General features: G+C 48.8%; 1 protein-coding gene across 2 annotated transcripts in view; it reads left to right on the forward strand.

Annotated features, from left to right (window-relative positions):
• aff1 (AF4/FMR2 family, member 1) overlaps nt 1–17,645 on the forward strand; it is a 39,280-nt gene extending 21,635 nt beyond the window's left edge. For both annotated transcript variants that reach the window (XM_062554359.1, XM_062554361.1), the window contains 15 exons: nt 418–504; nt 1,446–1,482; nt 2,450–2,522; nt 6,138–6,297; nt 6,965–8,140; nt 9,115–9,236; nt 9,610–9,841; nt 10,054–10,145; nt 10,499–10,562; nt 10,771–10,907; nt 11,090–11,161; nt 11,356–11,449; nt 11,833–11,867; nt 12,248–12,459; nt 13,575–17,645. In XM_062554359.1, the coding sequence (XP_062410343.1) occupies nt 418–504; nt 1,446–1,482; nt 2,450–2,522; nt 6,138–6,297; nt 6,965–8,140; nt 9,115–9,236; nt 9,610–9,841; nt 10,054–10,145; nt 10,499–10,562; nt 10,771–10,907; nt 11,090–11,161; nt 11,356–11,449; nt 11,833–11,867; nt 12,248–12,459; nt 13,575–13,699 (2,718 nt within the window). In that variant the 3' untranslated portion in view covers nt 13,700–17,645. The remainder of the gene's footprint in view (nt 1–417; nt 505–1,445; nt 1,483–2,449; nt 2,523–6,137; nt 6,298–6,964; nt 8,141–9,114; nt 9,237–9,609; nt 9,842–10,053; nt 10,146–10,498; nt 10,563–10,770; nt 10,908–11,089; nt 11,162–11,355; nt 11,450–11,832; nt 11,868–12,247; nt 12,460–13,574) is intronic.
• The last annotated feature ends 172 nt before the right edge of the window (nt 17,646–17,817 follow it).

Raw genomic sequence — 17,817 nt, forward strand, 5'->3', positions numbered from 1 at the left:
ACACACACACACACACACACACACATACACACATACACACACACCCCACAGGGCAGCCTCCGCACAGCAGCACTACCACAGCCCGAGGCTCTGCCCGCCCTCAGGTGGACTAATAAGTCCGAGAGCTCGTAATAAAGTTTGTGTTGAGACGGATCATCTGCTGAGCCCACCAGGCTGTTGTCCACATTCCTGTAATATCCTGCCAACATTCACCATGCTGAAGTGAAGTGTGTGTGTGTGTGTGTGTGTGTGTGTGTGTTTGCTTATATATGGGGGGGCGGTGTGTGATAGTGCTCCGAATAGAACCTTGGGTGACTGCTTGCCACGTCATGACACAGAAAATCACTGCGCTCGCTTATGCTCTCTCTCTCCCTCTTTCTCTCTCTCTCCTTCCTTCCTCTTTTACGACTTGAACAGGAAATGACCCACACCTGGCCTCCCCTCCTCACAGCCATCCACACGCCCAGCACTGCCGACCCTCCCAAGTTCAGCTTCCCCAACAAGGTAACTGCTCACCCCCCACTCCCCCATTTAAATCTCTCTCTCTCGCTCTCTCTCTCTCTCTCTCTCTTACTTTCTCTCTCTTTCTCTCTCTCTCTCTTTCTCTCTTTCTCTCCCATCTGCTCCATTCTGTTGCTATTTTGTGTCCCCCCCCCCCCCCCCCCCTGCCCCCATCTTTTTTCCCTTCTTGTCAGTTCTGCCTCTTTGCTCTCATAGTCTCTAATTTTTGTTTCCACATGTGCACCCAGTCAGGTTGCTCTTACGGGAAGTGATGCAATGGATTGAGAATGCATAGCCTAGTTCTCGCAGCAGACAGCTGTTTAGCGTGATTGTGTGTTAGCGAGGCGAGCGCCGGGGTGGTTTGCGGACACAGAGTCGTTGGCGGGAAGTTCCTCCACGCTCCAGAAACTGAGGGAGAGGGAGGAAGAAGAGGAGGAGGAGGAGGAGGAGGAGGAGGTCTGTGTTTTGTCTGAGGCAGCTCTCCACATCTCCTCAGAGGTCTTCCAGGACCCCTTAAAAAAAAAAAAGCGTCATCCGTCCCGACGTCTATCCTCTCTCTGTCCCTGGAGCTCTTAAAACTAAACTAAACTAGCCCTAAATCTTCCTGCTCGGCTTCAATGAAAAATAATCTCAGAAAATGGGGGAAAAATATTATTAGAAAACTGTCTGGTATGTCTGTATATGTGTATGGGAACGACGCAAACTGTACAAGCCACAAATATGTGCTGAAGCTGTAGGGAGTATGGCTCTCACGGAGACTCTCGGTCTTTCCCGGCCTTCTCTCTGGGGGGTGGGGGGGAGTCGAGGCTGTCCAGTTCCACCCCGACCAGCACAGACAGGACAGACAGACGGACAGACAGACATGCTGGGCGCTGAAATGTGAAGCGCGTAAAGCCGATATTCCCTCTGGTCTTATCCCGTCCTTCATCTCTCTCTGTTCGCAGGAGTCCCAGCATGGCCACTCTGGATACGCTGTCCAAAGTAAGTAAACTTAAGACCTGGAATCTTTCACTTGTGCTGTGAGTTTAAGGAATGAAATAGGGGCCTACAACTATAAGCTCCGCAAGCTCACGCTCCAAAGGCATGCATTATTAGCCAAATTCTTCTGTGGAAAGTTTTCTTTGTGTGTATGTTGAGAGAGAGAGAGAGAGAGAGAGGGAGAGCAAGGAAGGGAGAGAGAGAAAGAGAGCGAGAGAGGGAGGGAGTGAATGTGGAAGAGGAGTGTGTTTATGTGGTTTACTGTAAAAGACAGCTGTGAACTGCTCTCATTCTAAACAACCACCACAGTGAGCACACAGCTCGCATATGTACACAAACAAAAGGCCACAGTCTCGCACATGCACTCATGCTCTCTCTCTCTCTCACACACACACACACACATACGCACGCACACATGCACAAGAAATTGCGTGCACACACACAGAGTGTGCTGCTGTCACTTTATATCACGGTCACTGGTAAATATGGGCTTTTAAAAATCCTCCAGTGGACGCTGAACCATCAAAGCGATCTCACGTGTTGACAGTTCCTCTTGCGCAGCGGGCCAAGCTGTGACGGGCGCACGCACACACACACACGCACACACACACACACACATACATACACACACGCACACGCACGCACGCACGCACACACACTGAATACTGAAACACACACTACTTATAAACACACTCTCTCCACAAAGGCTCATATGCTCTGCATCACCAGGTCTGCAACAATAGGGACAGCAACAGATAGACAGACTGCTGCAAGGAGCTGTTGCCTAATATCATAATGTTTATCTCTGTCTGTCTGTCTCTCTCCCTCTGTCTTTTCTCTCTCTCTCTCTCTCTCTCTCTCTCCCTCTCTCTTTCTCTCTCTCTCTCTCTCTTTCTCTCTCTCTCTCTCTCTCTCTCTCTCTCTCTCTCTCTCTCTCTCTCTCTCTCTCTCTCTCTCTCTCTCCACACAGAGCATGAGGCCTGGCGTGGCTCCTCTTCTCCTCCACCTCCGCCACCTGCGCTGTCCTGTCAGCCCGAGCCCCCGTAAGTCTCCTCTCCTCACTCCTCCTCCTCCTCCTCCTCGCTCCTCGCTCCTGTGTTCTCCGTGCTCACGCCGAGGTCACAGTCAGGTCACCATGCCGGGTGCCTGCCCCAGTCAGCAGCAGCCCTGGGCTGTGTGGTGTGGATGTCTGTCCACTCCAGACGTCTGTAGAAATAGCCAAGAAACCAGACGTGTGTGTGTGTGTGTGGGGAAGGGTTGATCGTCACATGAGTGGTGACTTGGTCATGTGTACATACACACACACACTCACACACACGTGTACACTTGACGTGACACTCTGGGCTGCGTGGCGGGTCTCATCACGGTCTCTGACGGTTGGGTCATAAGATGAGTGTTTCTTCCATCACTTCTTTTCTTTCATCATACTTCCCCCTTTTTCATTTCCACTGATTTAACGTTACGTTGGTTCACAGTCCATTCAATGCAGTTCCGGTTGTTTCCTCACAAGACATCCAATTTTCACTCCGTAACATACAAACTGAGCCTTTGGCTATTTTTGCTGTTGAGGCTGATCAGATAGAGGCGATATAAGCCATATCAAATGAATCATTGGCACTAGCTTGACCTAAAAGCTGTTTCTAATGCTCTTAGAGTCAGTTGGAGTAGGTCAAATATAAGGGCCGGTACTGCTGAACTGGTCAGACTGACATGATCCCGGTCAGCTACATGTTGTCAGTTGACAGAAGTGTCCTGTCCAGTTAAGGGGACACGGTCCATTCCCCTGGGCACATGCATGTGACATGTGAGTCGCGTTAAAAGTCAGCCGTCTCCACGAACGACCGTGAGAACACAGAGCCGCCTCTGTCCACCGAGCCGGGGCTCTAAAATAGGAGCGCAGAAATCCGTTTTGTAATCGATGTCCACACCTCTGACCGCGGCGGAGACTGCTGCCCGCTGCTGTTTTTCTGTTCTCGGGGAAAGAGAGATGGATTTTCCTGGAGTGCACGTGATGCCCCGCGGCTTGAACTCTGGAAGTGACTTAGTGTTTCCTCTGCATGTGTACTTTTTATATGGGCCTTTTTTATGGCCACAGAGATATGGGGCCGTGCGTTATCAGGAAAGGCAAGGCCCTTAAGTCTTTGGGAAATATAAAGTGTCATAGATGTAGTGTAGATGGAGACCTGGGCCAAGGTGCATTGTGGGAGTAGTGTTTATTAGCTGGTGCATTTGGCTTTAGCAGAGAGGATTGAGAGATGGTATACTTATCTTCTGAAGTAGCTGTAATGCATCAGCTGCGGTGATACATTATGGAAACTGTGTCACAGCAGAGGGTTGTGAGGGTCTTTGGTGTAGAAGAGGCTTGTTGCATGGTGGGAATCATGTCAGAGGGCTACTAGGGTCTTGGGTTTAGATGAGGTGTGTTGCATTGTGGGAACTGCGTCAGAGGTCTTCTACGGTCTTGGGTTTAGAAGAGGCCTGATGCATTGTGGGAATCATGTCAGAGGGCTCCTAGGGTCTTGGGTTTAGATGAGGCGTGTTGCATTGTGGGAACTGCGTCAGAGGTCTTCTAGGGTCTTGCGTTTAGAAGAGGCCTGATGCATTGTGGGAGTCATGTCAGAGGGCTACTAGGGTGTTGGGTTTAGATGAGGCGTGTTGCATTGTGGGAACTGCGTCAGAGGTCTTCTAGGGTCTTGCGTTTAGAAGAGGCCTGATGCATTGTGGGAGTCATGTCAGAGGGCTACTAGGGTGTTGGGTTTAGATGAGGCGTGTTGCATTGTGGGAGCTGGGTCACAGGGCTGCTGGGGGCCGTGGGTAAGCTTGGCTCAGGGGAGATGCGAGGCCAAAGCCGAGGGTATTAATAGAGGATGTGTGCACTGTGCAGGTGAGGCCAGCGGATATAAGCTCCACTGTGACCAGGACCAATTTAACACGCGCGCGACATGCATACTGCAGTGAAGCATCCTATTTCTAACAAACAATCTTAAACACCATCACATGCACATGAACTATAAATATGTATGCAGTACATGCATACATACACGTACATACATATATACACGCAGACAAACAGAGGTCCATAGACATTTCATATACTGTCAGCATAAAAACAGAACACGACAGATATTTCATATACTTTCAGTATGTTGAAACACATGCACGCAAAGGCAATGTATGCATGCTTAAAACAAATGTATTGTGTGTGTGCATGTGCATGTACGCACGCACATAAGCAAGCATGCACACACACACACACACACACACACAGGAGTTCCATTCAGATGAGCTGTGTCCCCACCCCTCAGTGCTGAGGGCCCAGAGGGCTTCCTCTTGCCTGTGTGCCGTGGAGCTGTTGAGCTCACTCCCAGAACGCACACACACATTTTTGGGCCTCTTTGTCTTTGTGGCCCCAGGCCCCATTTACCGCTGACTGTTTTTTAAAGCTACAGTGACTTATTTATTGCGCGCGCACACCATCTTGTTCAACTTTGCAGTTTAACAGATGTCATGACGTCATTGGTTAATCGGTTTTAGTCGATTTTGTTCTGCTTAAATGTTACGCGGGACGTACTGTAGTCTCTCTGACGCCTTTTGTTGACCAAGCCGGAAAACCCTTCTCTCTCTCTCCGACTGAGCTTACAGCAGCATTGAAAAGGCAGCCATTGGTTGCGTGTCCTCTCTGGTTTGGGATGTGGTCAGGTCTCTGCCGCCTGTGACTTCAGAAGGCTCCGGATCTCCCAGTGGACCCGGCGGCGGCAGGAGTGGGCAGTCACGTGCGAGCAGCTCCGACCCCGGCCAGCCCGCTGTTTATCTCCCAGCCTCAGTGTTTACAAACGCCTGCCACTTCACACACACTCGGTCAGCTGGGAATGGATGGGCCACATCGACAGCCTCAGACCCAAACAGACACACATACAGACACACATACAGACAGACACACAGACACACACACAGGCACGCACACACACACACACACACTGACACACACGCACACACGCACACATACAGTATACGCACACACACACACACACACACACACACACACACACTGACACACACGCACACACACACACATACAGTATACACACACATACACACACGCCATCGAGCTGCTCGTCCTCCTTCCTTCTCACCCACTATGTCTCTTGCTGTCCTCACTCGACTGTCTGTTCCGAGCCGGGCCAGAAAACTGAAAGGTGTTGATCACAGTTGGCATGTGCGTAGTCGAGTGCTGCTGGCGTTACGCCCCAACAGTCCAGTGCCGGGATTAGATGGTTTTATAGAATGCAAGGATGTAATGGCTTTTTGTCTTATTTTATGTAAAATACTTTGCACAAAATCGTTGTGCCAATGCTGATTTGATGGGTGTGCAAGAGTGAGTGCACAGTTTTTGTTCTTGAGGCGTAAATCTTTTTCTTTTGGGGTGAGGTGTAAGAGTTATTATTATTTTTTGCATATTGTTTTATACTTACATATATTTTCTTATGTTTAAATTATATATACATGAGTGTGAAAGCAGATTGATTTGGATCTGATTTTTATTTGCATGATTCCAAATGATGAGTAAGTTTGGTGTGTTAGTGTGACCTAATAGACTGTGTGTGTGTGTGTGTGTGTGTGTGTGTATGTGTGTGTGTGTGTGTGTTTGTTTTTGTCAGAGTGGCGCCAGCGCGCTCCAGTGAGGGGGAGACCGCGAGCTCCAGCGAATCAGAGAGCAGCTCTGGCTCCGAGTCCGACAGTGAGAGCAGCGAGAGTGGAGGGGAGGAGCTGGAGGAAGCCCCACCCCCTCATATAGCCAGCCCCCCTCCTTCAGCCAAGGTACACAAATGCACACACACACACACTAACCACAAAGATGAACACACACACACTCGAATGTACAAGTAAGTGAAAAAACATAATGCTGAACACACATGGGTGCACACACACACATCCCGTCTTTTGCTTGCCTGTTTTTTTTTTTTTATTGGTTGTGTTGAGTAAGCATTGGGCCTGCTTGCCAACAACCACCCACTGCTTTTTTGGAAGCCAATAATGTGTTTCACTTGCATTCAGGTTTGTACCTAGTCAGAATAGTTCACTATCCCTTTGTTATATAACATTAAGCTGTGGTTTTAAGTGTGTTTAAGTCTATGCCCTTATCCAAAGTGACTTGCAACATTAGAAAAACAATCATCAAAGAATTGTTAATGTTAGATTGTATAGTATAAATAATCAGGTGAAATGACAATAGGGATCAGGTCAATGGGTGTTTACATAGAAGGAAGGTCTGGAAACATTTAGACAATTAGCATGCCAGTTAGCATTAGCCTGCTAGATGTTGTATATCGACTAGATTGTAGATTGATTGTGTGGGAAGACTGGAAAAAGTGGAGTAGTTGTCATTGTTTTTTGTGTGTGTCTCTTTGTATGTCATTTCTCTGTGTGTGTGTGTGTGTGTGTTTGTGTGTTACTGTTTGCGTGTGTGTGTGTGTGTGGCATGCAGGCTGATGGCCCTGCAGTGAGTCAGTGGCAACTAAGTCGCTGGCTGAAGGATCCGCAGCCCAGCCTGAGCGTGGAGACGCAGGGGGATGCGTTGCACAGCTCTCCTTCCAGTCCTGCCTCCAGCCCCAAACCGCGGGAGGAGACCAGCACGCCCCAACACTACAACCCCCATAGTTCACCTGCGCGGCCAGAGTCTGCCAGCCCAGCACACTACAGCTACAACTCGCACAGCTCCCCCGTGCAGCCAGAGACCACAACACCAACACACTATAACTACAACTCCCACAGTTCACCTGTGCGGACTGAGCCCAGCACACCGCCCCACTACAACTACAATTCCCACAGTTCACCTGTGCGTTCAGAGACTACCACACCAGCTCATTACAACTACAGTGCTCATACGTCCCCTTCACGGCCAGAGGTCAAAGACCCTGAGCCAAAGCCATCTGGTCAAAACCAGCACGTCAGGTCCCAGTCTCCCTCCCCACCCAGCGACGTGGACGGCGGGGCCAGGAAGACGAAGACGAAGAAGCCGAGCTCCAGCGGCAAAGCCTCCCGGCCCGAAGACGCCTCGCGTCACGTGGACAACAAGGAGTTGGCCTCCCATCAAAAAGATCCCTCCCTCGCCGACCGGCCCAAAGTGAAGACGAAAGCGGAGCCGGCCAAGGCCCCGACCAAAGCCGCCTCGAAAGCCGACAAGAAGGCCGCCAAGCGCACCGACAAGAAGAAGGCGAAAGAGGCTGCCCCCAAGGTCACTGTGAAGCTGTCCCTGCCCAAGGAGGCAGAGCCGGACTCTCTGACCCAGGCGCCCCCGCCCCCTCTGCCCTTACCGTCGGTCAAGAGCCGGAGCAACAACGGCGGCGGCGTCCGAAGCGACGGCCCGCCAAAGCCGCCGTCGTCGTCGTCGTCGTCCTCCTCGAAGAAGAAGAAGCCGCGGGACCGCTCCCCCGCGCAGGCCAGCAGGCCCGACAACGACGCGGTCGGCAAGGCCGGCCCGGAGGCGCCGCCGCGCGCCCTGCTGGTCAAGATCCAGCTCAGCCTGCTCACCAGGGTGCCCAAGGCTGCCCGGCCCGCCGAGCCGGGAGACAAGAGGGCCGAGAGGGGAGACGCTGCCTCTGTCGCCGTCGCTGCCGCTGCTGCTGCTGCTGCCCCAGCCAAAGCCAGCAAAAAGAGATCAGTGGGTTTCACTTCTGTTTCTCCTACACATGTCCCGTGCCCTTTTTTTTGTTTTTTGCATGCCATTGACTTACTGTACTGTTGGTAAATATGGCAGCAGTTAATCAGTTGATGAATCATGCATCCCCTCAGGCAGGCGTTAGCCAAGCGTCTGTGTGTGCTCACTCAGCCCCCCCCCCCCCCGTGCTTGTCTGCATTCGGTGTGAAATGTGTGTGTTTGCTCTGCCTACTCACTCGTAAAAAAAAAGGACAAAAAGTGTGCAGGACTAGCAGGCATGTTCTTGCGAGCCCTAGTGTAAAAAAAAACCCTAAGCCAGACAGTCAGCGCTGGGGGTGAGTCACTGGCGCGGCAGGGTGCGGGTAGGCTCCGCTGGCAGGGGCGGGCGAGAGAGCGACTCCCTGCCCCCGGAGGCCCCGGAGGCGCGAGCGGAGCTCGGAGAGCCCCGTGACTCAGCGGTGTTGCTCGGGCCTCGCCTCTGCCTCTGCCTCTGCCCCTACCCCCGCCACAGCCACTGTCACGTTTAACGCCATCTGCCTCGCCTCTTAGTGAGAAGAGCCTGCATGTGTCGAGTCACTCGGTGCCAAACGCCTCTGCCTGTAAACACATCAGAACACACACACACACACACACACACACACACACACACACACACGTGCGCATACAGATATATGCACACATACTCTCTCGTGCAACATTTTCTTCTCGTCACAATGAAAGCATGCATTATTCATTGCCCATTGCCCCACTTTGTGGCTTGCAGCCATGTGTTTGTTTTTAAAACACATCAGGGACTTGCAGTTGATGTTTTTTTGCTAGTTATGAGACTTTACTTTTGAGATGCATGTGCAGGAGAATTGTGTGGCGCAGCGGCACAACAAAAGGCAGGCAGGTTGCTGTCGTGCAAGGATGTGGGTTAGAATGGTCTCCAGCTGATGCGTTTTGCCTGATGCCTCATTCTGTGACGTGTCTTGCAGGCGGAGAAAGAGGACAAGTCTCAGCCCAGGAAGAAGTTAAAACTGGACAAGGACACCAAGAGATCTTCCTCCCCCTCCTCCGTCTCCATCGCACCAGCCTGCCCTGGCTCCAACAAAGCTGAGTGAGTGGACACGTGCCAGGAGTCTGTCAGGAACCATGGAAGAGATTTTTCTTCATCCTGAATTAGTTACATTATGCATTTATGTACTCGGTTGTGATGTTACTTGGGTGCTTGAGTGAAATGTATCATTTTGGAAAATGCATGGTTATAACAGTTAAAAAAAGAAAAAAAAAAAAAACCCGCAGCATTCACTGACATAATCAAGAGCTGATATATAATGACTTGAATGGGGAAAAAAAAATCAGCGCAGGTTTGTGGGTGTAGCCTTTGATGAAAAGGACGGTTAGACGGAAAGTCCCTGTTAATCCAGGCCCCGGCATAGCCTAGCGTAGCGCCGCGTCGCTAACATGTCCTCCGGCCCGTGTCCCTGCAGAGCCCCCAAGACTGCGGCGGAGGAGAAGGAGTGCAAGAAGAAGAGGAAGAAGGAGAAGGCCCCGAGCTCCAGCACACTCACAGCCCCCGCAGCACAGGAGCCGCCGGCCAAGGGGGCCGGACACAAGAGACCCCTGGCCGACGCGTCCAAAGCGTCCAGCCAGACTGGGGACGGCGAAGTCAAGCACAAGAAGAGCTTCAGCAAGCGCAGTGAGCACACAAAGACTGGCAAGGTACGGGTAATGTTACACACACACACACACACACACACACACACACACACACACACACTATACATGTAGATGGTAAAATCATTACAAAGATTTTACATCAAAAAGTGTAAGTGCATTACTTGGTTATATGGTTCCTATTTATTCTGATGTTTTCTTGCCATCATAACTCGGATCACCTGTGTATTTCACACTCTCTCTGTCCCCATTGGCAGAAGTCACCAAAGAGCAGCTTTGCGGTCCCAGAACCCGCCCAGCCCAAACGGACTCCAGCCTCAAACAGAGTCCTGCTCAAACTGGACGACAGGTGAGGCGCTGGCATTGCCACACACCTGGTGAAGTAAAGACATTAGAGGGGCACTGACTCGCAAGGCTCGAACAGACAGTTTACGATTATGAGCAGCTTGGATATCTAACCATAAATAGGATGTGTTCTGAAGAACTTTTATTGTTGTACATTATTCTGTGAACTACTGTATGATCAAATAGAAAATAGCTTGCATTGTTTTCAATTTCAGGTGTCCATAGCGGAATTATTTACTGTTCTTATTATGAGTTATGAATTCATATGCCCCATTGATGTTTATCCTTCACATTATATTGTATCAGACTGTTGAGGTGGGTATAAAACATCATGTACGGCTTGTATTGATCACACAGGCAGTATTCTGTGGAGCATCACATGAAGGAAGCCAAAAAACTGAAGCACAAAGCTGATGCCATGGTAATGCCACTACAGCCCATAATGATCTATGGGCTCTTAATCTTTAGCTCTTTATTGATTTCTTCTTTTATTACTTGATGGAAACTAACCTTGTATTTTCTGTCTTTGTCCTTTTGTGTGACACACACACACACACACACACACACACACACACACACACACACACACACACACACACACACACACACACACTTTACTGATTGTGCAGTCCGAGAAGGTGGGCAAATCCTTCATCTACCTAGAAGCTGCCCTGTCCTTTGTGGAGAGTGGTATTGCCATGGAGATGGATCCCCAGACGCCAAAGTCAGCATACACCATGTTCTCGGAGACGGTGGTCCTGATCAGGTGAGTCAGCCAGCCAGCCAGCCAGCCGAGCAGCCTCTGTTTAGCCCTCTGGGAATTCCCACCTGCTCCCCCCCCCTCCCTCTCCTCTCTTTCAGCTCTCTGCTCACTCTCTCCTCTCCTCTCCTCTCTCACCTCACCTCACCTCTCTTTTCACACACCACCCCCCCCTCTCTCTGCTGCAGGTTCATCTTAAAACTGCGGAGCTACTCCGACCCAGCCAGCCCTGCGCCAGAGAAAGACTTTGCCATTTTGTGGTGAGCTCAAAAGGAGCAACTTTTTGATTGTGTCTTTAATGTTTCCCCATTTCTAAACGGCCAACCGCACGCCAGAGAGCAATGCCACCGGCCTGGCCAGTGCTAAAGGGAGCCAGGGCTCAGGCTAGCGGCTCGTTACGCTCTCCCCCCCGGCTCCGCCCTGACCGCTGTGTTTGTCTGTGCTTTATGTCCAGCATGAGGTTCCAGTCGCTACTGCAGATGGCCATGTTCCGCTACAAGCGCGAAGCAGCACTTAGGTACTCCAGAACCCTCACCGACCATTTCAAGGTAGGTCACGCTCCCTTTTTCTGTCAGATGAGCGAATTTAACACTGTCTGCACCTTACATAAAAAACAAAATGACTAAGGCAAACACACACACACACACACACACACACACACACACACACACACACACACACACACACACACACACACACACACACACACACCCCGAGAGACAGACTCCTCTTTGTTAACACCTGAGTATGAATCCCTGGTGCGTGACTTTCCTGGGGAGTTCTTGCGGGCATCTGTAATTGCCTGTGACAGTAGGACGGTGCTGCAGCGAGTGGAAAGTGACAGGAGCCTCATTAATAAGAACACTCTTCTGTGTCTCTCCCCCCCCCCCCCCCCTCCCGTCTGTCTGTCTGTCTTTCTGTCTGTTTGCAGAGCTGCAAGACGTCTCCTTCCCCTCGCGTCTCAAAGTAAGCACCCCGCTTCCTGTGAGCGCGGCCACAGCGGCCTCTTCCTGTGTGCCAGGGCTCGGCTGGCAGCCGCTGGGCCCGAGCTGTCTCTGTGCAGCTCAGTGCAAAGGCACAAAACGGCCTCGCCAAGAGCTGCCACTCAGCCTGCTTTAAAGAGCTAGCCTCAAATTGGTGCATATTGTACATTACAAGATAGCTGTTGAATGAAGCAGGTGCTCACCTCTTTATTTATTTTTTTCCTTTTCTTTCTTTCTTTTACTTTTACCCCACCCCCTCTATCTCTCTCTCTGTCTGTCTGTCTGTCTGTCTCTCTCTCCCTCTCCCCCTCTCTCTCCCTCCCTCTCCCTCCGCTCTCTCCCTCTCTCTCTCCGCTCCCACAGGACTACCAGTACCCCCTCCCAGATGTCTCCCATGGCGTCTCCGGCCAGCTCCAGCAGCTCCAGCCACAGCTCGGCCACGGCGCCGGCCAACACGGTGGCACTGCCCCAGGCCATCCACCAGGTGGCGTCCACCTACGTCAGCATCACCGCCCTCTTCCTCAGCGCGCACAGCGTCTGGGAGCAGGCCGAGGAGATGGCCCCCAAAGGCAGCGGTAAGCAGGCCACTCCACCACAGCGTTCCATTCCACACATGGCCTTGGGTTGTGTGGCCACTAATAGCAATAGCAATTATTATTACCTCCGCCAAGGAGGTTATGTTTTCATCGGGGGGCGGCGTTTGTTTGTCTGTTTGTTTGTTTGTCTGTCTGTCTGTTAGCAAGATAACTCAAAAAGTAATGGATGGATTTCGATGAAATTTCAGGGAAGGTCAGACATGACCCAAGGAAGAAATAATTACATTTTGGGAGTGATCCGTAACACCGTCGGGATTCCGGAGCCGTTTATGTGTTTCGCTTAGTGGTGTAATGGCATGGTATGGCCACGTGGTGGCGATCGGAATAGTTTAGGCTCAAATGTATGACAACCTAGGAAGAACAATACAGGTGGAGGTCTGCGCTCTCGGAGTGCTTTTCTAGTTGTATATTATAATAGTTGAATCTAATCTAATAGACCCATGTAATACTGAAGGTCTTGGTCTTTGTTTTAGTGGAAATACTTTGAAATACTTCAGCTTTAGAGATGAAGCACATCTGTAATGGCTGGATGAGCGATTCTCAGTCCTCAACTGAGCCCCACTGCTGTTTGATTTCCACACCTAAGCATCTTCTACATAGTTGAAGTTATTACTTGAGTTCTTGGTTAGTAGAACTTGGTTTAGCTAAGTACAGAAAAAAACTAATCCCACTGTGGTTTGTGTGCAGCATGGAGAGAAAGAGGAAGTGGGGCTTGCCAAAGAGGCTGTGAACTACATTAGATGTAAAATGATAGTGTGTGATAAGCTTGAGGAATTGACAGCTCACTTGGTTGAGGAGCACTCTTCAGGGCCTTCTTGCTACTTTCTTGGCTATGACCAGTAGGTGGCAGTATTTCTGAAAAGTTGATTTTGGCTCATACAGTAGTAGAACATCAGAAGATTGTGGGTGAATAAGTGTTGATTTATGAAACACCTCATATACAGTGTTGTCTCCTAAGAGCACTGAAGTGAGTCTGTGATAGGGCCTCCTAGACCTGTGTGTGTATTTCTACCTTATGTTTATCTTATTAAAGTATCTATCTATCTATCTATCTCTCTATCTATCTCTCTATCCATCTCTCTATCTGTGTGCAGGGGTGCTGTTGGAGTTGGACTCTGCCGTCGGCCCCTTGACGTTGCTGTCCAGCATGAGCGCAGTGGTGCGCTACACACGGCAGGGCCTCCACTGGCTTCGGCAGGACTCCCAACAGACACACTGACCAACCACCCTGCTACACACACACACACACACACATACACACAGACACAAAACCATCTCTACCCAACAACTCCCCTCAACTCTAGTGCATTTTCAGAATGGCACAGAAAAAGCACCGGTTTAGGGGGATGAACTCAAAACTGGATACTCTGGCACTTTTTTTTAAGTTTAAGTTCATTTCAGTCCCAGGGCAGCCCTCCCTCCTGCCGTGTTTTAACCCCTCAGTGGTCCCTCTCTGGTCATCATAGTCCCTCAGGAGCTGCTGCTGGCCAAAACGTGCTGTGACTCTGTGACTCGACGCGCACAAACCCACAAAGTGGCATCTCCACCAGTGCTCTCAGCTTCCATTCCTTACACACACACACACACACACACACACACACACACACACACACACACACACACACACACACACACAAACACACACTCTCTTAAACATACATGTGCTCAAGAACATGCCTGGTACTGTTGGTTTTCTGCATTAAGTGAGCTGGGAGAATTCATGGGAGTCTGGCTATCCGTCACTTCCCATCCAATTCCCTCCGGTTTCCATGTCGAGACTCCTGAAGGCAACAGGTATTTCAACATGATAACCCCCCGACAAACACACACAAAAACAAACAAGAAAGGAGAACATTTCTGCCCATCACAATGATTGAAACCATCAGGCCTAAATGGGAGAGAGAAAAAAAAAGAAAAAAAGAAAATAACGGTTGTTATTTTGGGGACGTCACCTCAAGTACTTAAATTTTTAGTATGATTATTGCTAAGGTAATGACATGTTGTTTTTGGCTTTGGATGATTTTTCTTTTGAAATTAATTTATGTTGCATAATCAGGCAACCAAACAGACCGCTTATGTGAGCCTCTTCTGCTCACACACATCAAAAGCTTTCCAGAAAAAGCTTCTTTCCTCCCCCCCTTGTTTCAGTGTTATTTAGCTATCCGCAAGAGGTAGGTGTCCAACAGCAAAATGACCCCTATGGAAAGGATTGTCCAGTATTTGGGTACTATGAAATGGTAAGCTAGAATTTCAGATGCTCATCAGGCAGAGAGAGATGGTTGTAGTGGTCAGCTCCATATCGCCAAGTGGAGGGCTTTGCAGTAGAGGGCAGTCTTTGAGGTCTGACCCCTGTCTCTGCAACAAACTCTGTCCGAAGGGCATTGACGTGGTCTTGACTAACTGTGGCCATCAACGATGAGATCTCGTGATCAGCCAATCACGGGGATCAAATCGTGCACAGGGAGCTAGGGGACATGGCGTAATGTCGCCGGAGAGCAACTGTGGCAGATGGCCCAACCACATCTGCTGTGATGATGCATCGCTGTTGGCATGGATTACCAACATCTGGAGAAGATGTGTGCTGTGGTGCCTCTTGCTCTGTGTTGTGGACTGCACGTGGCCAAGCCTGGTGAAGGAAGGTGGTCATGGCATTAGGTTTGCTTGTGTGCATTTTGTAGGAACTGATCTGAGCAGTTTTTTTTTTCTTTTAGTTGACGCCATTATGAAATCTGTGCCTTATATTTAAAATTGGTTACAGACCCCCCCCCCCCCCCCCCCAACCCAAAACAAAGAGAGCTTTGAATGTATGAAAAGCCTTCCCCTAACCTATGTTGCAGCAATTCTTCACCTTATGGCCAAAGTGAATTCTAATCTGGTAGCAGTCTTAGAGCTTATGGGAACATCTTGGTGTGTGTGTGTGTGTGTGTGTGTGTGTGCGCGTGCGTGCGTGTGTGTGTGTGTGTGTATGAAGAGGCCATTTTAACCTTGGAACTGATGCTGGGCGCTCATGCTTCTTTTGCGCTTCGCTGCGTTTGTTTTGTTTTTTCCAGAAAAGCGAGTCAGCCTTTGTCCATATCTTTTGGCTTTTCGCCCCATCATGAGTTCAGAGGCAAATTCACAAATGCACTTTTCCCCCTACCCCCTTACTTCTCCTTAAAAAAAAAATGGCGACTTTCAAACCAGCAGGAAGTGAGGCAAAGCAGAACACCTGTGAGCAGGCCCCGACAGGAAGCGGTAGCTCTCAAACGCCTCCCCTCCCGCCGTCCTGCGTGTGCACGCCTTGTCTGGTGGACGTCTGCGGTGTGTCGCGTGGCCGTTTGACTGTTTGGATTGCGTGGCCGGGATTATTTTTATTTTTAAAATCACTTTTTTTTAATCACATATTTATATCTAGTAACATCGCTGCTTTATTGCTGTTTTCTTCTGTAGTTCAAACCACTACCAGAGGTCAGTGCTGGTGTCAAATCCTGTGACCTTTCGTACCTTAGATCCGAGTGCCTGCATTTACAAAGTGGAATTCAACCGTATGAGTTTGACTTTACTTTTTAATCGTACAGCATGGAGCATATCAGTTGTCAGGGTGAAGGGAGCACTGTGGCCATGCTGGTCAGGAAGGGAGCAATGTTAGGGGCTGTCTGGACGTCTTGGCTGGTTTGGGTCAGGCGCTGGGTCACGTCAGTCCTAGTGAGGGTGTGAAAGGGTTCGAGTTCAGGTGGACTGTGATGTATGAAAGGTATGTGCTTTAGATTTAACACGGCAGATATTTATTGATAGTTTTTCTTTTTTGTCTTCATCATGACCAAGTACGTGTGTGCATTATTTATTTTCTATCATAATACATATTCTTAAGTCATTATTTCCCTTTTCCCCCTTTCTGCGCCATCCCCAAATTCTCTCCACACCATCAGGAGGGAACGGGAGCTTTCTGGAGCAACATTACTGCGCAGCCCCCCCCTCCATTTTGCACTTTTTGATTTTGATTTGAAAGGATTTTTTAGTTGTGTCGTTGTTTTGTTTTTTTTTGTTCTCCTCATCTTCATTGAGTCAGAGAATAAACTAGTGCTGGAGTTGTTGTAATGCTGTCTAAGAGGCCACCCCAGTGGTCAGGCAGCAGGAATCATGGGAGTTAAGCAATAATACTCAGTTTTAATGATGCTCTAGTCAGATCATGGATCGTGTGGACTTGTGAATGAAATCATCCTCAACTAGAGGCTGAGGCTCTCGCAAACTCCTAGGCCACTGCTCTTTATCTGAGCCAACAGGTCTTATCATGTCTTCATTTCATTTCTTTTTTTTAATTAAAAATAAAAATCGTGGATCTCCATACTGGATAAAAATTGAATTGGGAGCTCACTGGAGTGGCGGTTTCCAAGAGGATCCCAGGGAAATGCTACATGTAGAGTCCTAAAGGACAGGAAAGGTTTATGTATTTATTTCACGTGAGTTCGAATTATGGGGTGATCAAGAGTCCAGCAGACAAGAGTTTGTGTTTTTCCATGATGAATTCCTCCAAAGAAGGTTGCTTCTTGTATATAAGCATTCTTTTTTTTTTTTTTTTTGAAATGATCAACTGTTCAGTCAAATCTGCACATTCATACATGTCTTGTTTTCAATGGAACACTGTCTTTGTTCAGACTGAGAATGCTTCCCTCTCATTTATCAAATGTCATTTAATGTTCCAGAGGCTGATTGCCTTGTTTTCATTTGAACTCTGAAACAAACCCCAGTGCTTCAGAGAAAGAGAGAGAGAGAGCTGAGAAGTGTGTGCAAAGCGAAATATATTCCTTGTTCATACATACCTGATGACATCCTTAAAGGATTGGAATCATTTGCTGAGGAAATGTTTGGAAATTATTTTGTAATTCAACTTTTTTGCCTTGTGAACATATGTAAATACTATGAGCTGTAATATATATGGTTGTATAAAGACTGTTTGGCAGTTCAATTCTGTTTTTTTTCCTCCTTTGTTGTTTTCTTTTTACTCTGAAATATTTGTTCCTCCCCAAAGCTGTTTTGCTGACTCTTTTGTAGCTTGGCCGCTGTAGCTCACCATGAACTGTCATGAAAGCCAGGCTGGATCAATGGTACATTTCTGTTCACAACCGGCTCTGTTTGCTAAGGTGTTTCAGAGGCAATAAAGTTTGAGGAAAGTGTACAGAACCTGACTGGGGTTTCTAGATTTATTTTTCATCCTGATACTGGAATCAAATATTACTTAAAGTTATACATAAGAGGAGATGTTTAAAAATTAAAGAATTTTGAGTAATGAAAAGAATTGATGGATTTGGAATGTGACGTCCAAAGTCAATAATAAAACATTTTTTAATTATTATTATT

The sequence above is a fragment of the Sardina pilchardus genome, chromosome 14, assembly GCF_963854185.1.
Source record: "Sardina pilchardus chromosome 14, fSarPil1.1, whole genome shotgun sequence".
NCBI classification, from domain to species: Eukaryota; Metazoa; Chordata; class Actinopteri; order Clupeiformes; family Clupeidae; genus Sardina; species Sardina pilchardus.